The 23,222-nt window shown below is 32.8% G+C and overlaps 1 protein-coding gene across 1 annotated transcript; it reads left to right on the forward strand.

Moving 5' to 3' along the window:
- Positions 1–122: 122 nt before the first annotated feature.
- LOC135845218 (dentin sialophosphoprotein-like) lies at positions 123–22,826 on the forward strand. Its single transcript, XM_065363682.1, has 44 exons — positions 123–159; positions 4,508–4,567; positions 4,740–4,781; positions 5,508–5,564; positions 5,648–5,815; positions 5,932–6,018; positions 6,120–6,293; positions 6,391–6,477; positions 6,565–6,624; positions 6,733–6,783; positions 6,893–6,928; positions 7,024–7,068; positions 8,225–8,278; positions 8,368–8,430; positions 9,042–9,089; positions 13,897–13,962; positions 14,771–14,809; positions 14,924–14,974; positions 15,059–15,100; positions 15,257–15,301; positions 15,377–15,424; positions 15,505–15,633; positions 15,789–15,992; positions 16,093–16,242; positions 16,373–16,423; positions 16,497–16,646; positions 16,739–16,834; positions 16,876–17,028; positions 18,531–18,581; positions 18,676–18,762; positions 18,859–18,909; positions 19,317–19,409; positions 19,916–20,029; positions 20,122–20,169; positions 20,253–20,324; positions 21,137–21,226; positions 21,291–21,380; positions 21,483–21,560; positions 21,632–21,700; positions 21,786–21,854; positions 21,948–22,043; positions 22,131–22,196; positions 22,291–22,341; positions 22,432–22,826. The coding sequence occupies exons 1-44, from the start codon at positions 123–125 to the stop codon at positions 22,644–22,646; spliced, it is 3,633 nt and encodes a 1,210-aa protein (XP_065219754.1). The 3' UTR covers positions 22,647–22,826.
- The last annotated feature ends 396 nt before the right edge of the window (positions 22,827–23,222 follow it).

The following is a 23,222-nucleotide window of genomic DNA, read 5'->3' on the forward strand; positions in this document are numbered from 1 at the left end:
ACAAATAATTAAGTAATTATGTACTTCGTAAGCCTTCGCATTGTATTTCATGTAATACAAAAAATTGTATTACGCAATTCACAGATAAAATCGAAGCTTTCAAACAATCAATTACGGTTCAAATGGACACGTTCAATAAACGACAGGCTGAAATAACAAGTAAAGCATTATTTTCATAGCTGCGAGACATTCGTACGCAGATTATAGCAGCTACAAATTGGACCCGATTTTTCAATCATAACGTTTCTATGGTTTATATTACAGAAGGATCTTCTATTTCGGAATCGAAAAACGAATGTTCGTATACCAACAATTCATTTTTATTCAATATTAGACTAACATTAATTTTATGAGTTACATGCAAAATTGTTCATCAGATAACTGATAAGCCCAAATACCCCGATAATTTTTTCATTTCATTGAATAATTCTGCTCCTAATCATAGGCAGGTATGTAACGTGGTGAAAATATTTTCAGTCATGTGATGAGGGGTAAGGGGTAGTTTAAACACTGTTCTACGTCTTTTATTTACTCGTAAAGACGTAGTAACTTGAACTGAAAGTTTACATATTTGGTTTTCGAGCTGTGCAATTAAGACGCCCATACAAATTTATCAATATTGTTGGAAACTTTCGTCGTCGTCCCTTTAATTCCCAAATGACGAAAATTTTGATAAATTAGTCCAAATTACGTGTATAGCTTGGGTTAATTCATCGAGTATCGACAAACTAAGGGTGTCAATGACTCATTCTTCGTACCATAAGATGAGTTGAGTTGTTATTAGCGAGCTAATCCAGTTACAGGGGAGAGTAGAAGACATCAAAACCTGGTAAACATTGACACACGTTTCAAAAAAAATGCATCAAATTATTGAAATTGAGAGAAAATAGCCAAAACAGGAAGTAGAGGAAAGATCAAGATCTGGAGAGAGAAAAAATAGTCAAAGAATAATGTTGAAAAGCATCAAAACCATAAATCCTTAAGAATAAAACTCAGAGCAAAATTCAAAATGAAAAAAATCTCCAAAAAATTGGAAAAATTCTGCTAAAAGTTGAAAAAATGAAAAAAATCACGAAGATTGGATACATAATATAAATTCTATTTCAAAATTACAAAAACTCGTCCGAAAAAATTAAGGGTAAAAAGCACTAAAATTTAAGAAAAAATATCGTCAAGTTGAAAAAAAATCACGAAAATTCACGATAAAATTGTGGAAATTTCGCAAAAATTTAAGCACAAAAGATGACATGAAAATTCGAAGAAACTAATCGAAAAATTGGGAAATAGAATCAATGAAAATTCAAAAGAATGAAACGTGAAAAAAAATCAAGAAGTCCAAAAACATTCGAAATAAAACCACCAAGTCTTGAAATCCACAAAAACCTAGAAAAAAAAATCTGTAAGAAGCGGAATTTCACAAAAATTTAAGCAGGAAAAATTACTAAAATTCAAGGCGAAATTGGGAAAAAATTTCATAAAAATCACGAAAATTCAAGAAAAAAAGTGACAAAAATTCAGGCAGGAAAGCGAATCAATAAAATTCAAAACAATATCACGGAAATCTCTCGAAAATTCAGTTCAGGGAAAACCACTCAAAATTAAAAACAGAGAATTATATAAGAGTAGGTATAAATTTGAAAAAAAAAAATCAAAAATACTTTGAAAAAAATCATCGAAAAATTTCAAGCAAAACTCGAGACGATTCAAGAGAGAAAAATAATTTAAACTTGAAGAAGTGGTAAAAATTTAAAGGAAATGATAACTTCTGGAGGAAGAAAACTCACAATTCCACAAAAATGTAAGCAAAAAATCACTAGTTTTGTTAAAGCACGAGACTCAAAAAAAAAAGAAAGTAAAAACCTGTCGAAATAAAAAAAAGTCCAGTCAAAATTAAGGCAATAAAATGACCATAATTCAGGACAAAACTAAGATCGTGAAAATTCAAAGTTGAAAAGTCTGCCAAAATTCTAGCGAAACTTCGTCACAATTTGAAGAGAAAACAGATTGAAATTCCGGTAAAATCATCGAAAAACTAAAAAAAGAAAGAACTCACAAAATACCGGTCAAAATTGGGAAAAATCTACATAAATTCAAAAGAAAAAAGAACGTAACAAAATTTTAAAAAAGTCATCGAATAAAAATAAGGATAAATCCAGACTAACATTATTGAGCAATAAAATCACACAAGCTTGAGAAAAAATTTTCATCAAAAAATCACGAGATCACGAGGTGACGAAATTTAGCAAAAATTCAGGTGAAAAAAGATCATCAAAATTTAAAACAAAACAATGGGAAAATTATTTTGGGAAAAAATCATTAAAATTCAAGATGTACAAATCAATAAAAACAGGAGAAAATTCACTAAAAACCATCATGAAATTCAAAAATATTCAAATAATTGCTAAAATTAGGAAAAACATGAGAAAATTTTGAAAGAAAAATTCACGAAATCTGAGGAAATAAAATTCGTAACGCAAAAACGCAATGATGCCACTTAAATGAGAACAATTTTGGTTATAATTTAAAAAAAAAGAAAATTTGAGAAAAAACCTTGGAAAAGTAATTTTTAGTAGTCACTAATAGTAACTTTAGTAACCTAGTTATTTGAAATGTAACCGAGTACAATCCCTGACAGTGGAAATATGGAGCAGCTCATCCCAATACCAGAAAAATTGGTGTCAAAGCTTGAAAAAATTTAATTCAAACAATGATATAAAAAATAAGTTAGCACTGCATGTGTATTTTATTCCAACACTAAAAATGAAAAACAACCATTTTTGGACCATGAGTTTTCAATTTTCTCCAGAAATTTCAAATCGTTTTGATAATTGAGAAATTTATTTAATTGACATTCTTGAAATTTTACTAAGGTAAAGTGGGGTAATTCCGATGGCAAAATGCAAAATTTTAGCAATTTCTCATTTTTTGGGTTTCCTCTACATTTTGGGGCAAAAATGATAAAACAACGTTATTCCTACGTCCTTCAGCTACACATTGACTATATTGAAGAGTGATTTGTGCGGAGGCTTCATACATATAATTGAAAAAACATTTTGGGAGGTTGAGTTATCAGAATTACCCCATTTTTGGGGTAATTCCGATAACGAGTTTTATAAAGAAAGTAATTCTCCGGGGGTAATTCTGAGCTAGTAATGTTGAAATATACCATTTATTGCATACTTAGGTTTTTATTTCATGTAAATTGAATCATTAGAACAAAAATTAAATTTTTTTTACAAATATACATTTTTGAGGCATAATTTTTGAAAAATAGACTAACTAGAGAAAAAAGCCACCTTTTGAGGTTTTTCTTTGATAATTTCAACCCCCCAAAAAAATACTACATCAAAACTGAGAAAAAAACATTACATGGCAATTTTGCTAGGGCTATCGGAATTACCCCATGGCATGAAAAATGATCAACATGTTTAATAATTCAATGCCACCAAACAAATAATTATAAAAGCAAAATCAAAAGAGGTGCTGACACTTTAACACATATCCATCAAATTTCAACTTCTAAACAGAATTTTTCAACAAGTTTTGAACGAAAAAAACGAGTTTCAAAAATGCACTGTTTTTTGCAGCAAAGGTTTTGGGCATTCAGATTTTGAACACTGCACATACTTGACAAAACGGAGCGGATGGACCATCTGATCATTAATGGGTGTAGTTTGGCACTAAAACTACCTACTTTCTTCATCATTTGTGCCAAAATGTGTTTTGCAACAAAGCTAGGGCTTGCTATCGGAATTACCCCAAATCGGAATTACCCCACTTTACCTTAAATCTTTAGAGCTTGACAAAGGATGAAGTTGAAGAACCTCGATCAAAGTTGAAGCATTACAGAAGCCCAAGTTAATTTTTGGGGTTTCCAAACCAAAGTACATAGAAATTATTGCAAAAAAACGAGAACTCGTAAAATCCAGCTGAACGACTCTAAAATCACCACACAATTTGAGTTTCAAAAATTTTTCAAAAATCCGAAAATAATCTCAGACCTCTTGAATACTGATAAAGGGCTTTTTGGATATGTTTCCCTTAAATCTTGCTGGGTCCCATATAAATTAGAGTGCCACTTCGAGTACCTAGTTCTATTGTATGCACATTCAACCAATTGAAAAAATTGGATCTCCAAGATAATTGTTCAAGTTTAGTCGAAACCTTCACTTTAATTACTTCGACTCGAAGCTTTAAGACTTTTCTATCAGTTTCTGTGTTTCTTTCGTCATTACATCAGGACATAATATTTACACTCTGGACAATAATGAGGGGTGAGGGAGAGATCAATTGTAAGTCCACAGAGTTGAGATTTTTCCTGAATCCGTTTGAGGCCATTTTGCCATCATTTACACCCACTTTCTAAGCTTTCCCAAAAAACAAAAAAAAAATCCATCAGCCCAGCCATGGACTTTTAAGAAGGCTGATATCTATTCTAAAATCATGATATTGATAATTAGTTTCGGTCAAATTAAATCGAATTAAAAACTTTCAACTTCAATTGCAGCACAACTATTCAAAAGTGCATCTGCAGGGTCAGGACACGAAAAACCCACGGATAACTCAAGTAAATCGATCTTAATAATTAACTATCTAGACTAGAATATCTTTTCGTAAAGATTAACATGCATATAGTGATGAGTAATCCAAGAGTACTTACATGAGCTTCCACCGCGATGATTCTACAATAACCAGGATGTCGTTGATTTCATACGTTTTTCTTTCTTTTTTTCTCCAAGGTGTCAGCCACGATGTGTCTGCTTCTGAGATACCAGCACAAAGTAAATTAGACACTGCGATTATTACTCAATTTTATACATTAAGAAGCTCCACGGATTCAATTTTCCATGGAAATATTTATCTTTGCTAAGGCTTCTGTTTCTGAAAAGATGATAATGCAAAATAACAAAAACACCAGGGATAAAAAAAAATCCAAATTCTGTTTTCTAAAATAACAAACTACTTTTTTTTCAACTTCTACAACGATTTCATCTTTTGGGAAAAGCTCCAAGGTTCAAGTCTGACAGTAATATACTTCCTCGATACCTTTTCATTATTCAACGTATACAAATGAACGAAAAGCTAATTCCAAAGACCTGGCTTGACTTCGCCTCAACTCAAAATCTAACCTTAATCATAAAATTCTCAGTATACTCTCGACTTAATTCCCAATGTAGAACAAATACAGTCAAAATGACGATGTCAAAGCAAAATAACACACATTTGATGACGTCATCGCAACTCGAAGAGTTCGAGCTCAATTTGAAGAAAACCCTAGCATTTTTGAAACTGAAACTGTTTTGAAGTTCGATGACGTTATCAAAGAACAACGCTACTAATTCCCAATTTATCTTTGAAAAGTTTTCCAAATGTACGAGCGACCGATGAAACGAATAATTTTTCATTTGTTTATAACATGATTCGAATTTCTCATCGAAGTATCTGTGCCAGATTTTCCTAATATTGGGAAATATTTTAGCATATTTTGTTAAATTTCTCTTGTCTAGACAATAAACAAGGAGCAGTTCTTCCAGCTACGACAGATCACCTAGATCGCAATTCTGGTATTGAATACGTTCATACTTTCATTGCACTTTTTCGTAATTTTCATTTCTGCTCTGGCATTCCAACTGAATAAATTTTGCAGATCATCAAAGCCTCCATAAAAGTCCTTCCCAGTCACAGTCATCGCCCAAAAAGAAAACAGAGAATTACCCTCCGCCACAAACAGAAAATTCCCCAATACCAGATTTAATCTCATTTACACCTTCTGCCTCGAAAAAGAAACTAACCAGGTCATCATCGTCATCTTCGGGTAAAGTTCTCTAAAAAATCACATTCAACTATCACATCTACGAGTATTTTTACACTTCGAAAGAATGATTATGGTGGTAAACTGATAATAATCGAGGCATTCGCTTACACATGTAGAATCCTCTGATGAATCGGTTTCCGGTAACCCAACTCCAAAAAAAGACTCGCAAACAAAATCGGATCGAAATAACAACGAGGGAGAAAGTATGTATTTTTCTAGAGATATTTCACGAAACCATTGAGGATTGCACTCTTTCGTAATTTTGATTTCTGCTCTGGCATTATAATTGAATCAAATTTCGTAGATCATCAAAGCCTCCATAAAAGTCCTTCCCAGTCACAGTCATCGCCCAAAAAGAAAACAGAGGATTACCCTCCGCCACAAACAGAAAATTCCCAATTACCAGATTTAATCTCATTCTCACCTTCTGCCTCGGTAAAGAAACCAGTACCACCTAGGTCATCATCATCATCTTCGGGTAAAGTTCTAAATCATATTCAACTATTACACCTACAAATATTTTTACTCTTCGAAAGAATGATTATTGTGATAATAATCGAGGCATTCGCTTATAGATTCCTCTGATGAATCGGTTTCTGGTAACCCGACTCCAAACAAAGACTCGCACACAAAATCGGATCAAAATAACCACGAGGGAGAAAGTATGTTTTTTCTAGAAAAATTTCACGAAACCGATTAGGAAGTCAATTCATATATTTTCTCTGCTTTGCATTGGTTATTATCAACAGATCCAGCTCCAATATTGCCTCTCGTTGTGGCGAAACCTGACAAATCAGCACCATCTCTAGGTAAAATTCAAAATTACACGCAATCTGCAATTCTAGCAATCTTTTCACTTCTATAAAAAAAATGTCGTTGAAATACTCAATCAAAGTATTGGTTTGAAAAATCTACAGAGAAATCAGATTCCAAAAAACAAAACCATGGCAATGAGGAAGCAAACAGAGGTAAAGTGATTATCCACGAATCTTCAGAAGCTGCTGATTTTAAAAATCACGTTATTTCATTTCTATAACTTATGTATTTTTTGCCTATACCGAATACGAAAATAATCAGCGGACAATGGACAAATGGTTGGACTGGCTACAACAGGTAACGAAACGTTATCGATTCACTTCACTAGAAGCTGAATTGTCATGTATTTACAAAGATTCTACAGGTATTAATTTTTCAATTTATGATTACAGGTGAACTTGGACAAAGAACGAAGAGTATTTCAAGGTCGAATTCAGGTGAGATCTCAGAGTTCCAGCTACAACAGAGTGTCTACTAAAATCAAAAAAGCGAATTTCTCGCCTTTTTCTCGCTTCCAAAAATGAAAATTCTTACCCCTCTTCATATTTACGCATAGATAATCTTTGCTAACCCCTCTAAACCCCCCCCCCCCCAACAAAATTTCTCAAAAATGTATTCTTCAAAGCAGAGAAGTGAATTAATTTCTCAAATGAAAAAATATGTAGTAATAAAAAAACGTAATAAAAACAAACGTTGAGGCAAGTCTACTGAAGTGAATTCAATTCTATGATGATAACAGTAACAAAATGAAAAGTAAACTCGAATGCGGATCAAAGTCGCGTTATTTGAGGGAGGGGGAGTATAATGTCATTTTTCCAACAAGAAATGGTTATTTTTCCGACAAATATCAAAATTTTAACGTGCTGAATACCAGTGACATAACAATTACAGGATCAAACCATGAAAGAGCTTAGGTATATTTTTATTTGTGATTAAGGGGAGAGCAAAATCAGAATTTTAGACACGAAAAATCGACATTTTAGGTTATTTTCAGAAAACTCTTCACAATGAATGATCATTTTATGGAAATGAAGTTAAAATTACTGCTCGAGCGAAAATTTGTTGAAAAAATTGTTGTAAAAAACGAAAAAACGACCATTTTGTATGCTTTATTTTGCATTTTCATCGGAGCACAATAATATCAACAATTTTGAAAAGTTAGTCGTTCTGTTCAGAGAATGAAAAATTTGCACTTTTCAAATGATTTGGGTATTACCTGGAAATCAAAAATTCCCTATTTAATTTTTGAATTCTTAAAATTGTTGAAAATAACATGTTGAATGACCCGAGCGAAGCGAGGGCAAAATTTTTGGAAAATTTTCCATTCGAAAAGTAGAACAACATCAATTCTAACAGAATAAAAACTTGAAATTTTGCTGGGATAACTTCAATTTTTCAGAGATTTTTGATGTGAATTCTTGGAAATTTTCTTGCTTTTCGAAGGAATTTCTATACTATTTTCTAACTTTCTTGCCACTCAAGCGAATTTCTCGCCTTTTTCTTGTCAGTAAACACTCTAAACAATAAATTCGTTGATTTATAAAAGAATATATGTAGTAAGTAATTGTTTTAATTGGATTTTATTTCCAATAGAATCAAGGAACACATTGCCTGAAAAACATCACGCTGAAATCAAAGTTCCAAATGGTGAGTGGTGGAGATCTCTTTCAGTTAAAATTCTGATCCGAAAATTAATTAAAATTGGAAAAATTAAATCCATTTTAATACGTCGTTAGATACACACGGACAGATCAAAGTTGATCATGACAACTCTCAATCAAGTAGATCATCATCATCGGGTAAGTTGTCACTAGAATAAATTATTCTCAAAGCAATTTTTTCACCTTTTCTCCTTCAAGATCCCTCGATCTCAATTCCTCTATAGTAAGTAAAATTAGCCTACTTCCCAAAATTTGAGTTCAAAACAACGTACCTAACAGATTAACCAGAGTTTCTTTTAAATGCATCCTTATCGAAAAAAACAACGTAACAAATTAACCAGGGTTTCTTTTAAATGCATCCTTATCGAAAAAGAAATCTGGCTCAACAACTATTGAATTAGGATTTTTTCCATCATATTTTACTGGTCAACTTAAGCACAAGAAAATCACATTTCGTTATCAGTCAAACTAAATCTTTTGACACTTTAGCTGAATTCTTTGTGTTGATTTGAGCTCTTGTTGAATTTCGTAGCATGCAAAAGACTATTTATACTATAGTAAGTATTTCTGACCAGCCATCTAATTTTCCTTTCTTTCGCAAAACAGCACCTGAAGACGAATCAGTAAGAAGTAAACACACAGATGACGGACTTGCAGGAATTTGGCGCAGTAACTTTGATTTTTCCAAATTACACATTTATTATTTTAGCAAATTCTTATTGAAAAATTCAATGAATTATTTCATACAGGCCTTACAGATGGTTCGAATGATGACCACGTCAAACAAAAAGAACCTGGTGAGTAAACTCGTGTAATTCCTCGAATTAAAAAAAAATACATATATCGCACCTCGGGAGTAATAAGGTCACATCTCGAAAAAAAATTGATTTTGATGTTTTTGCATTTTTGGGGTTTGTATGACTCCCCTCAACCAAAAGTTACACTTTGAGTTGGGTACATTATCTACATCTTGTAAAAAACGCAAATGGGCTAACTCAAAATCTCGACAACAATTGCAAGTTGTTTGGAGTTATAAGGGTAGGTACATCTCAAAAAACTCCACCTTCTTTAAACAAATTTCGTACATACAAAGTGTTAACAAATAGTTTTGATTGTTTTGAATGTTTGTCAGTTAGAAATAGTCACAAGGAGTGCATTTTTTATTGGTTTGTACCAAATGGAAAATTTTTTTTAAATTGATCACTTTTCAAAAAAATGAATTTGCACATATCATGAAATTTTAGTTTTTTGAGAAAAACTCAAAAACTAAGCACTCAAGAAAAAAACTAATGACATTATGTCGATTGGAAATTTAATTCTCTACAACTTTGTTAACATGAAATTTTTTTTGGACGCTTTCTTTCGCCTCCACATCAACTTTAATGAAAGGTTCTAACTCAAAATGTTTTTCAAACATTGAAATATTTCCTCTTTAAGATTTTATTTTTCAAAGTGTTCTTATGCGAAATGAAGGTAGGATACCAGATCTTTAAAATGAGGTGCTATTCATTCCTCACAATTAATTATAAGTTGATAAAAATAATGAATCAAGTTTTAAAAAAAAAGAAAATCACTCTCCTGTAAAATTTCACTTTTTTGAGATGTGACCTTATTACTTCCGAGGTGCGATATCTAGAACGCGAAATAAGTATGTACAATTTCGCTTCCATTTCAGTTCAACAAGTTGCAGAGCCAGTGCCACAGACAGTAACTTTGAATCATTCAGATTCAGATGCAGGTAAGATATTACGATTAGTCTTCCTCACCTAACGTAAGATAAGATATTCTTCTCGTAATAATTCATCTTTCTTCTTTTCATCAAAGATAAAAAACCCGTCAAGAAAACATCGTCCTCAGGTATGTTGCAGTATTTCAATAACTTCTAGTGCAAAATGAATTCTCGCCTCAAATTTTCACAATTTTTTTTCTCAACCAAAGAAAATTCAAAGCATAGGTTATTCAGGTGTAATTAACATTTTCCCATCTGCGGACGAAAGGGAGCGAAATCATTTGCAGTGAAAAATTCACCATGCATTTTTTTGTCGATTCAATGTACTATCATTTCGAGAATTAGAGAATATTTTTCAAAATTGCTGAAGGGTAAAAAATGAATTAATTATTCTCACCATCTTACCGAATCAATGGCTAGTGTATTTGCTCCTCACAGGAGTACCGATGGTTCATTGAACTTTTGAGGCATAATTTTGCTAAAAACTTTTTAAATTCACTTCTTATCCTGAATAACAGTCGTATTCGTGTGATGAGTAAATCCAGCAAAATTGTTCAAAAATTGTTTGGAAACTAAAAAACGACAAAGTAGAGCGAAATTTCGCTAAAATTGAATTAAAAAACTGTGAAAAGTCAGAAAAAAGGTAAAAAAGTTGCCACAGTTTATGAACCATTGATAAAATTCAATCAAAAATTACAAAAAAAAAATTAAGAAAAACACGTAGCGTGTATGATTAAAATTGCATCAACTATTACAAAATTTACAACCAACCAAAAAAAATAAAATGAAATAAAGAAAAAACCTCAAGATAGCATTAAAGATTTATAAAAACAATCATAAAATGAAAAAATTCCAGAAAAATTGACCAAATGAAATCCATACAAAATTTACAAAAAAAAAAAAAATAAAATAAAGTAAAATAAAGAAAAAACCTCAAGATAGCATTAAAGATTTCCAAAAACAATCATAAAATGAAAAAATTCCAGAAAAATTGACCAAAATGAAATCTAACCTACAGACATCTTACCCAAATTTTTCAAAAAAAAGGTGACTTTAGTGACTTTCATTAGTGAAAAAAGTGACCAATTTTTTTTTAATTCCAGCGTTCAGGAGAGCAAAAAATAAAAACAAAAGCAAAAAAACGTTCAATATCTCACCTAAAACTATTACTTTATTCTCCAGTCTGGCCCCACCGGAAAATCCGTTTTTTTTAAAATGTGAGAACGAGTACTTAGCTCATTTTTTTATTTTTAAAATTTTAGAATTTGAATGATGTTTTTTTGAAGGAAGTTGATTTTGAAAATGAAAAAAGACAGGCCTAATCGAGGGCGAAAGCTATTGAAAATTTGTATTTTGAGAGGCATAAAAACGATGTTTTTTGGCTTTAGTAAGGTAAACCCGGGTGAGATGACGCACCATTCTTAGAATTGTCATAAATTCGGCAAAAATGACTCAAAAAATTTGACACTTCGTGAAAAGTACTACGTACAGGTTCTGTACCTGTGGCCCTGAACAATTTTTTTTTTGGTCAATAATTTTTCGATTTTTTTGAAAAATAAAAAAAAAAATTTTTTGGCCATCTCTCCCATGTGTATGGGTGAGATGGCTTATGGGATTTTGCATGTAAATAATTGAAAATGTATTGAAAATTTTTTTTTGAAATTTGAGGTGAGCAGAAGTCACAGAAGTAGTCTTCTGTGTTGGATGTGTCTTGTGAGCTTAAATTTAAAAAATTCCATTAAAAAAATGAAAAGCATTATTATAACTATGAAATTTTCATAGGCCATCTCTCCCTGCACACATGTGCGGCATCTCTCCCATTTTGAGACTTTTTCTTTTTTCGTAAATTGATCTCACAAATCATTTGATATTGAAAAAGTTGTATAGCTCAAATTAATCTATGTTAAATGTACTTTCCATTGGACTATTTGAAAACCAATTTCAAAATGTATTTTGAACAAAAATTTTTGTTTTAAAAATCATGAAAATTGATTCTTCAAAAAATTTTATCACTTTTCAACTTCAAGGATTTCCACAGACCAAAATATGTTAGGTCGGCGAAATATTTTTGTTGCATATAAGGTAGTTGGGTATAAGGTATGTTTCTACTAAAGCTCTTTAATACAAGTATGGAAATAGATTATGCTCTCAAGAAAGTCTTAGCATTTTACGTATGTGTTACGCACTGCGCATGGCAGGTTGGTGTCGTCACGCGGTGGAGGTGGGTGGAGCAACCAATGGGGTGCAACGTTGTACGTGAACAGCTGATTTGATGCTTGCTCGCGCACTGCGCAGTACGTAAAACTTACGTAAAATCCTATGACTTTCTTAAGAGTATAATCTATTTCCATACTTGTATTAAAGAGCTTTAGTTTCTACACGGTTGGATTTTCGAATCAGTGTTGCCAACATACCAAAATTGAAGGTGCGGCATCTCTCCCGGTGCGGCATCTCACCCGGGTTTACCTTACTTGATTTTAAAAAAAATAAATTTTCATCTTTATTTTGAAAAAGAAAATAAAATAAGCCCGAGCGAAGCGAGGGCAAAAGCTTTCGAAAATTGATGTTTCGAAAAGTAAAAATTTGTGTTTTTAATATTCTGAAATTGTTTAATAAAGAAAATGCGCATAAAACCCTTCGAAAATGAGTAAAAAAAAAAGATAATTTGGATTAAGAACGTTTTTTTTTAAAAAAAAAAACGAAAAAAAAATTCAAAAAAGTGACTTTTTTGGAAGAAAAGTGACCAATAGTGACTTTTTGATGAAAAAAGTAACCAAAAGTGACTTCTGGTAACCTACAGAAATGGCAAACACATACTTACACCTATAATCTGAAATGCATAAAATCGATAAAATACCAGTAGGTAACCTGAGCAAAAAATAACAAAACCAGTGTAGATATGAGTGATGATTTCTATCTTGGCAATCTTGTTTTTAAAAAAAAAATCCAAACGAACTGCATAATACCTACGTATGAAAAACAACATTCTGAATTACAATTTTTCATTCGGTTACGATTGTTTTACAAAAAATATGCAAAAAAACACAATTTGAAAAATGATTTTTCGAATTATGACTTGAAAATCACCCTACCTACACAAATGATTCTTTATTTAGCTAACGTTTTGATTCAAAAAATACCCCAAATGAACATAAATTTCAAGAAGTTCCTCATGATTCTCAATTCATTGAACGTTGTTCAACTAACGTAATTTTTCAAAAACCATTCGCAAAATTGGCTTAGAAGTTATGAATACGATTCTGCACATCAAACTTTCAATATGAACACAACACTGTAATGAACTAATGATTTACTCGCGTCAGTCAAGTTAATAGTTGTGAGTAGCCATTTTTTGGAATCAACACTTTTTCTTTGCCAGAAAATGCCCTTCTGGATCAGGCGCGGACTGGCCCTAGCGGGATACCGGGAGTTTCCCGGTGGGCCCCTCCAAAAAAATGAAAAAAATGGGCCCTTGGGGTAGACGATGGGCCCTCGCTAGGGAAAATTTAAGATAAAACATGCAAAGTTGGACTTTTTCTGTTTTTTGAACCACTATTTTCGAAAAATTTTCGCTCTCGCTTCGCTCCGGCAAAATCAAAACTCGTTTATCTGAGATTTCCCGGTGGGCCCCCTTTCGACCCAGTCCGCGCCTGTTCTGGATTATTTCTAAAGAACTGCTTTTCTCCCCACTTCGCCACTACCAGCGATTTTAAATCCACTTCAATTCTCGTATAAAAAAAATTAAAGGATTTTCTCTAGTTTGCGTAAAGATGAAAAAATAATGTAAATTGAATTCAAATGATTGATAAGTATGTAAATGAGGATTTCAATAATTCACGTTTTTCTTTTTTTCTCTCTCTATTTCGGGTTCGTAGAATCAGAAAACCAATCAAGTCCAAACCCTGATGAACAGAAGACAATTATTCCTGCTATTTTTGACGGTAATCTCGATGATCACTAATTCTTTTCAGAAAACTTACTTTACCAACTAAAATACTCAACTTATACAGAGAGCCCAATTAATTTAGGGAAAGAAAATACGTAAATGTAACCGAAAAGTAACCAAAATTGACCAAAAGCTACAAAAAACCAACCAAAATGACTCACTTTTCATCAATAATGACCAAAAATTCCAATTCATTCAAGAATTCTTGCCCCTAGCTGTCTTTGCCAGAGTAATGGAACAATTCATTTTGAAGGGAGGTGAAAAATCAGAAAAAGAAATGTCGAATACAAAGAAGAGTCAACTTCAAAAGTGACCCTTCTAAAAAAAAAAAAAAAAAAAAAAGAAGAAAACGTTTGCATGATTTTTCTTTTGAGCTGCCCGTCGGGAAAATTGCAAAACCAGACTTACATCCGTGTATTCCTGTCCAGGGCCCTTTCTGCTCAGGATTACACGAGTGTAAGTGAGGTTTGGCACTGTACCGGCGCTCGAGCTAAAGCTTTCGAAAATTCAAAATTCTTCCATCGTAAAACATTATACTCAATTTGTCCCCTTCATGACAATTTTTCAAGTGTTATACTTTTTTGCACTTTTTCTACAAATTTTGTGTTTAAACATTGGGGAAAAAAAGTACCCAAAAATTACTTTAGTAACTTTTTTGATGAAAATAGTAACTTTCGTTAACCCATCAACCATAATGAAAAATTAACCCTGTTCAAAAATAAATAGTAACCCAGTTGGGCTCTCTGTTGGTACATCAATCACTTCTGAATTCATATTCCATGAACTTCTCTGTCACTTAAAAGCTGCTCCAAAATCGCAAGACAAGAAATCCGACCATTCAGGTATTTTTTTAAAAAACGACTCATAGACGTACCTTCATCGAATCAATAACCTAGTCTATCCCCTCGTCATAATATTAACTAATTAAATTCTCTTTCATGAATTTCCGAAAACAGAATCTGATATTTCGCATAAAGAGCAGCATGTTCAGCAAGAAATACATATAGGTAGGTGTTGCGTCTCGGTCATAATATTAATAGACAGTAGTTTACAGAAGCTGATCAATTTCACTTAAAATTTTTCAAATTCAGTTCCAGACAAACAAGGAAGTAAATTGAATTCCAATGCATCGGGTGAGAACAAAATAACATTTCCACTACATAAGAATAATTATGAAAAATGAAACCTCGACTCATGAAAAAAATTGAATAATTCGTTTATTTGTACATTTTAAAATAACCCCTAAGAATAATGTAAACCAGATTCAAATTTAATTCTTTTTCTAACAGATATATCTCATACACACAAACATGACAGTTCATCTCATTCTTCAAGTACATAAAATGAATTCTTTCAAGCATCTAATTACAAAAAATGAAACAAAATACTATCATCTAATTACTTTACAGAATCGAGTAAATTGCATGAAGACCAGATCACACCGAAAGAAGTCGCAGGTATTGCAAATTTTCGTTACTTTTTCTCAACTCATAGATCCATCACTGTCAATAACATTCAATTTCAAATTTATTCGAAGACCAAAACGAAGTCATTTACAATGTAAGCGAACATTTCGTGCAAAAAGATTCATCAGCGCAGCACGAACACGATTCTTTGCACTTTGGCGGTCCCTTGCACATACGTCCTGAGAAACCTACTTCCAAAGGTTGAATACATTTTTGCATACCTCCTTCAAACAAACAAAAAAAACAAAAAAAAATCAAGAGCATTTTTATAAATGCAAATTGCAGATCAACCGATATGATAAGCAATAGGCAAGATACCCATCTAAATTTTCAAATTCTTCATTCCCTATTTTAGATTTGAGTTCAGCTCAAAATCAAGGACACGATGGAAGCCATTCTGCTTCGGATACGCATTTAGTACAGAATAAAGAACACGATGGAAGCCGCTCTGCTTCAGATCTGCATTTGGTCCAAAATAAACCACACGATGGCGGCCATTCTGGTTCAGATGTGCATTTAGTTGAAATTAAAGGAGATGATGGAAGCCATTCGGCATCAAGTAAGTAATTCGAGCAGAAACACAATAATTCCAGCAGTACCAAACACAAGGAAAGAAAGTAGAAAACTAATCAGTGTGCCTAATATGTACTTTCATACAGGTCATTCTGACCATTCAAGTAGCGACAAAGAAAAAAATAAAGAAACAGAACACGTAAAAGAGGCGGGTAGCAGTGAACACAAGAATAATCTTTTACTAGACCTGTTCCCTGGTCTCACAAATACACATCATGAGCAACCGACCTCCAACGGTAAAAAATTCTCGTTCGTAAAATACAATATTTCAACAGTTTTTGAAATATTTGTTCACAAAATAAAGCTTGAAAAAATTCAAGAACTCGCAACTCAATTGGTAATTCGTCAATCATTCTATGTTTGCAGATTCAAACAAAGGCTTACATAAGGAACAAAATGGAAACCGCTCTTTATCAGGTCATTATTCTGCAATAAAAATGAAATGAGAAACCTAGAAAGTGATATAAATTCAACATTTTTCCTTATTCAGGTCATTCTGGAAGTTCAAGTGATAAGAGTGAAAGCAAAAAACTGATAGAGAATAATACTGAGAAGGATAGTTCTAAAAAAAAAGAAGATCATGAAGTTTTACATTTTCCTGAACCAGTAAAAATAATTCCTGAGCAGCCTGTTCCCAAAGGTAACATTTTCATCAACTTTCTGCTGTATATTTGCTCGCAAAATGATATATTTAATTATATTTATGAGAATGTATTGCATTAACTGTTTCAGATCCAAACACACACGCGAAAAAAGAACACGACGAAAACAGCTCATCGTCAGGTTATTTCATTTTACACAAAACGTCACAAATTTTCAAAATCGTAGGTGGGTAATGGGTATCCTATTTAAAATTCATTTTTACTCAGGCCATTCGGCCCATCGAAGCGATAACAATAAAGGCAAGCAATCAGCGGAAGAAAATGAAACAAAGAAGGACAGTTCTCCACAGAAAGACGATCACAATATTTTGCCATCTTTCAGTTTACCGATTTTACTTTCTGGGAAGCATGATTCCCATGGTAAAGAAAATACCATTTTTCAAACAGAACCAACAACAAGGGAACAGTTACAAACGACAATCACTGATCTGAGAGAAAAATTGGCCCACGTATTGTACTCAAGAGGGGGGGGGGGGTGTGTGTGTGTGATAGTAATACGTAGGTAATGAGACGATTCATTCGGCATATACCTTATCTGAAAATTAAAGAGGCAAATGCCCAAATTTACAGATTTCAGGATTTCTGACGATAGCTTCTTGCAGAAAAAAAGAATCTTCCACAAAATTTGCAACCTATAGGTACCTAAACTGAAGGGGTTACGAGCAATTATACGTTGAAAAATGCTTTAGAAGTTGACATTTTTTTTCAATTTCAAGGCGAATTCTTAAGTTACTTTTCAAGACATGCAGAGAGATTCAATTTTCTTAAACTGTTCCTCTTTAAAATCGGAGGAACCAGGTGTTCAAAAATTTCAAGGCACTCTTGAAAATTCATTAAATCTATTCAAAGCATCTCAAGCTTCAGAGATTAAATATTTCCCAAGAAAACCGTTCTTGACCGCCTCGAAAACTTATACAGGGTGTCCGGGGAGTGGTGGTACAAATTTCAGATTTGGATACAACAGGGTGCGACTAAGAAAAAAGGTTATGTGAAGGTCCGGACCATTTTGAAAATTGAAGGGATAAAATACGTCTTCAAAATTCAATTTTGATTGACTATTGGGGGGGAGGGGGAGGGGGAGGTCGGTAATGCTTTGAAAAATTAATAAAATTACTTATCATCAATCACTTATTGCCCAACTTGCAAATTGAAGGGGTTACAAATTATTTTCAATTTCAAAAAATCGCGTTGCAAAAAATAAATGCAGAAATAAATAAGTACTATTTGTACAACAAAAAAAGAAAAAAAAATTATTCTATTGAAAAGTTTTGAGAACTCAAAAATTGTAAATTTATTAAAATTTTTAGCAAATCGAAAATATTGTTGAGCTTTGAAAAACTTTATGAATTTCAGAGTAAGAAAAAAAATGATCAAACGAAATTGGTTAATTTTTAGACGTGGGTAGCATCAATTTTTTTCATCGTGATTTTCTGAAATTAAAAATCACTTGCAGCCCCTTCAATTCGTAAGTTAGACAAAAAGTCATACCATAACAGGTAATTCGATCATTTTTCAAAGCACTACCGACCCCCATGGTCAAATTTGGACTTAGCCTTTCAGATTTTGAAAACGAATTTTGTGCCTTCAATTTTCAAAATAGGCAACTTGAGCCTTTCAGATTTTGAAAACGAATTTTGTGCCTTCAATTTTCAAAATAGGCAACTTGTTCATCTCACGTGTTTTTTTTCAAATACTCGGTTGTATCCAAATCTGAAGTAAGGCACGTTTCGAAAAAACTAAACATTTGTTAAAAATTCATTCTGATCAGCAATTACCATTTCTGACCATTCCTTATACATTTTTTTGGATCATTTTTACGTGGTATGTACATTTTTAATGTCACATTTACTCCTTTTTTTCAGATTCAAGCGCAAATAAGAAAAAAGAACACAATGAAAGTCACTCAGCATCAGGTTATTTACACAAAATTCCACAAAATCTCTCGATAAGGGAAGAATTTGATAATTCAAGGGGCAGACATTCACGTAATATTTTTTTCCCATTCAGATCACTCGGCCAATTCAAACGGTAATAAAGCGAGAGATTTAAAATTACACAAAATCAAAACACCGAAAGATAGTTCCCAGCAAAAAGGTACGTCTTTTCAGTGACATTGAAACATATGCAGATGAGTTGGCGAAAAATACTCGTATCTTTCTCTTTCTCATAATGGTTCTCATCAAATCATAGATTCTGGAGATTCGTTCAAAAAAGATCTAGAACATCGTCAGGAACACGATGGTAAAGTCTGAAGAGTAAAATAAGTATCTATGTAGTTTGAATACAAAAATATTACAAATCTCATACAAACAGCTCAAGCCAAAATGAGGAAATCCGTTTGAAAATATTTCAATTTACATAACACCATGTATCTAATTAATCGCCCCTTAATTTTCGAGCCTTTCTGAGTCGATGACACCATTGCGTAGTTCCTTTTGGATTTTGCTAGGTATATTGAAAATGTGCTCGAACTCTGACAACGCAATGAGGTCATCGTTTGCTTTGATATCGTCATCACGAGGGTTACTAATTATAATTCTTCCTTCCGTTCATACCATTTCTCTGTTTATACATTTACATAAATGCATTTCAAGAATGAGAAAACACGAAACTCGGGCGATTTTTCTAAATAATGATCAATTTCACAGATATTCACGGGGTCAGCTTAGACACAGAATTACAAAAGCCCTATATAGCAGTTCCTGTACCGAAAAAGAAAAAGAAGAGAGATCGTGCACAAGGTACCTACTTATAACACTTTCTTCACGTCCAATGGATATGTAGCTGTACATTGAGTAGAATTATTTCATGCTGAGTAGACAAGCTTGATTTAGACAGCTGTTTCAAAAATTATCAAACATTCTTTCGCATGGAGTATTTCATGTTTACGTATAAAAATGATTCGAAAAAAAAACAACAAAAAGCTGAAATAAGCGTGGAGGATAAAATTAAAAATAATGCACTTTTCAAGTATCTCAACATGGAACAATAATTACAAAAAAATTGCTCAGATTATCTCACGATGAATATTTTTCTTCTGAAAAATATTTCAAAATTGTCTAATTATTTAATTTTTTTTTTGAAATTTGGCATTTTTCAAAAAGAAAAAGTGTATGATTAATCACCTAATGAAAAATTGTGTACTAGTACAAATGCTGGACATGATAAAAAAAATTCGTCAAGTTTCAACAATCCATACACTACTTTGTATACATTGCATTAATGCAATGTTTTAATTTCAATCTAGATGATGGGGATGCGAAAATAAAGGGAACAGAAGATGAGAAAGCGAAAAAAGACGAGGAAAAAGATAATTCATCGTCAGCACCATCACTTTCATCATCTTCATCAATATCATCAGGTTATCGTAGATCTCGTTTCGATTTTCTTTTTCGATGGTACACAAAAATGTTCTTGCTTAAAACTTAAGGTAACACATTTTTTCAAATTCAGATTCGAGTAGCGACGAAGATGGAAGCGGCAAAAACAGGAATCAACCTGGTAATTAAAATAAGCGTACTCATCGAGTAACTCGCGTAACAGATCATTATCAATTTTAATCAATCAACGTATAATTTTGTCAGTTCTAGAAAATGAATCAAAATCTGCCTCCGAAAAGCCTACGAAAGGTGAAGTGATCTCACCTGGGAAAAAAAGTAAGTTACCTAGCAAGGGAGTTATGATATCCCAAATGGTACAAATATTTCTAAACTGGATAAAGCTAGATCCAAAGTGCAGCATGCAAAACTATATCACCGCCCAAAAATTCAGGAGCTCGGCGTATTTTTCGATTTTTTGGTGAATTTTTAAAATTCAAAAGGGCCAAAAAAATGAAAAAATCAAATTTTACCAAATTGACCTTCTAGAAAACTGAAATTTGGTACACCCCCCCCCTTCATCTACTAGAATTAGTTTCTGACAATTTGAAGCAGTTCTGGAGCCTTCGGCCGAATACTGGAAGTCGCAAAATTCACGAAATTTTATCAAGTAGAGTTGAAAAAGCAAAATTCATTCTCTGCCTTAACATCAGTCACGATGATAAAAGCTAAAGTGAATTTGGACAGCTTTCACGTAGGCTATTTTTCAGAAAACTAACAGTTTGAAAATGTCACTGAAGGCTCAAAAACGTCTTAAAATTGCCTGTGGTGGTCAAAAAAATAGGATAGGTACACACAAAATTTGAGCTTTCAAGATCAATTTGGTAAAATTGAGATCTTTTTCGCATTTTTTGGCCCATTGATTCTTAAAAATTCACCAAAAATCGTAAAATGCATTTCACCACCTGAAATTTTAAGTAAAGATTATTTTTGCATACTCCTTCTACTTATCTTTTATTTTGTCCGGTCCAAAACTGCTTCTCCAATTGGGATACCCCCCCCCCCTTCTAAGTATGTGATGAAAATAGCTCACAAAATAGACACCCTGTAACGCGATAAAAAATACAGTACCTAGGTATAATCATTTTCAGAACCTAAGAAACTAGAGTTTCCAGTTCCGTACGATGAATCCGCTTCGGAAAAATCACACAGGATTGTTACAAGTCCCAAGACACCCGAAAGTAAGAAATGTTTTGATAAAACCGAGACAACGCTGCTCCCATAACGTGCTAAAAATATTTTCAGAACACGAAGAAGTAAAAGTCCGTGGTCTGGATAGCAAATCCGTTGATGACTATTCAGATATCGTGGTTAGAAGCCCCAAGCAATCAAGCAGTAAGGAATAATTCAATTAAACCGAGATGAAATAATAATAATTGATGAATATAAATTCATTTCTTCATACCTCAATTTTCAAATTGACCTTTTTACTCATAGAACGTGAAAATAAAACCAATGATTCTGATTCTGATTCACACAAACCGATTGAAATCGCCGGAGATTTAGGAAAGCCAAGTAAGTCATGAGAAGTAAAATTTCTGACTTATTTTCAACATCAATATATCAACTAAAATTTCCATATCTAGAATCGAAGAAGAAAGGAATTCCTAGAAGTGATTCTGAATCTGACCAATCAGGGAGAAGTAAGGATAAAAGTAAGTCGTGAAAATTCTCACAATATTTTAATCAATTGTTTCTGAAACATCTTTCAAATTGAAAACTAAAATTTACATTTTCTAGAATCGAAGAAGAAAAAGCAATCCGGAAATAATTCTGAATCTAACGATTCAGCGAAAAGTAAGGACAAAAGTAAGTCGTGAAAATTCAATGACAGTACTTATACATAAATTGTTTCTCATCTACTTCAATCCTTCATTTCAACATCAAAATTTACACTTTCAGAATCGAAGAAAAACAATAATAATTCTGATGGTGGTTCTGGATCTACCGAATCTTTCAAAAGCACTGGAAAACCTACGAGTCCTAGATCACCTAAAAGTGAGTAATGAAACCATAATGACAATTCCATCAATGAATCACGATTTGCTCATTTTTTCATTTCAACATCAATATTTTCATTCCTAGAAGCTGAGAAGAAAAAGCACAATTCTAGTAGCAATTCTGGTTCCGACGAATCTGAGAAATCTCAAAGTAACTAAACCTAAAATTTCTGATTAAAATCTGATGCGAAATTTCTCAAACAAAAAATAATAAATTTCTCATTATCACCATTTTCTGTTTCCAGAACACAAGAAGAAAGAATCCGGTTCAGATGAAAGTTCCCAAAACACTGATGGTAAATTACCCAATGCACTATATTTTTTTTAAAAAAACACTTCGTTCGCATGTCGTTCATGATCGAAATAAATCTATTTACTTTTTTCAGATAAAAATAAACACGATGATGGGCAATTACAAACACCTCAGGGGTGGGCAGGATGGATCGCAGCTGCCCCATCAAATCTTCTTTGGGGAGCGTGGGCAAGGATGCCATCACGTGAGGCAGCGTGGAATATGGTTCCATCACGTCAGGCAATAGCATCACGTTTGGGATATGGGGCAGCACAACCAGCCCCACAACAACAACCAGTGAAAGCTTGATTTTATCCAATTATCCATAAATATTATTACCATAAGACACAAATGTACAGAATTAAATTGAAATAAAACGCATAGGTAACTGCATCTCATGCACATTTCTGTTAAAAATCTTTCTCCACTAATCGATATTATTTCAGCACATGTTACACTTAGAATAAGGTACCGTTTGAACTCGAATAAAATGTAAGACGAACCATAATATTTCATAACGGTTTTCTTATTATGTACTTTCAGTTGTTTCTAAATTTTTGTTGAATCTCATTCCCTCTCTTCTCAGTATAAACGTACTTTCAATATTAAAACACACCAAAAATTCTAAACTTGACCGGGTGTCTCGAAAATCAGAAAATGTTTTTCAAGAAATATCACACTTAAGAATTCAAGAGAGAATCAGAAAGCTGACGTCTGGCGAGTTCCACTCCATCAACAATAATTCGAACTAGATTTCACAATAAAAATCTTTGTACATGTACGGATTACTTGAAAAAAAAATTGACTTAAAATTCGATAAAAAAAATCATCAGAAAGAAACTCATTCTACGAGACAACAGCAGCGCTCTAACGGAAATACAATCG

This window comes from Planococcus citri, chromosome 4 (genome assembly GCF_950023065.1).
Source record: "Planococcus citri chromosome 4, ihPlaCitr1.1, whole genome shotgun sequence".
Taxonomy (NCBI): Eukaryota; Metazoa; Arthropoda; class Insecta; order Hemiptera; family Pseudococcidae; genus Planococcus; species Planococcus citri.

Bases quoted from the DNA above. Each gene is read 5' to 3' on its own strand.
- LOC135845218 (XM_065363682.1), top strand. From the start codon at position 123: ATGGACACGTTCAATAAACGACAGGCTGAAATAACAA. The intron at 14,810-14,923 runs GTATTTTTTTAA...TTCCGAAAACAG, and splicing joins CAAGAAATCCGACCATTCAG to AATCTGATATTTCGCATAAA. The intron at 22,044-22,130 runs GTGAGTAATGAA...TTTCATTCCTAG, and splicing joins GAGTCCTAGATCACCTAAAA to AAGCTGAGAAGAAAAAGCAC.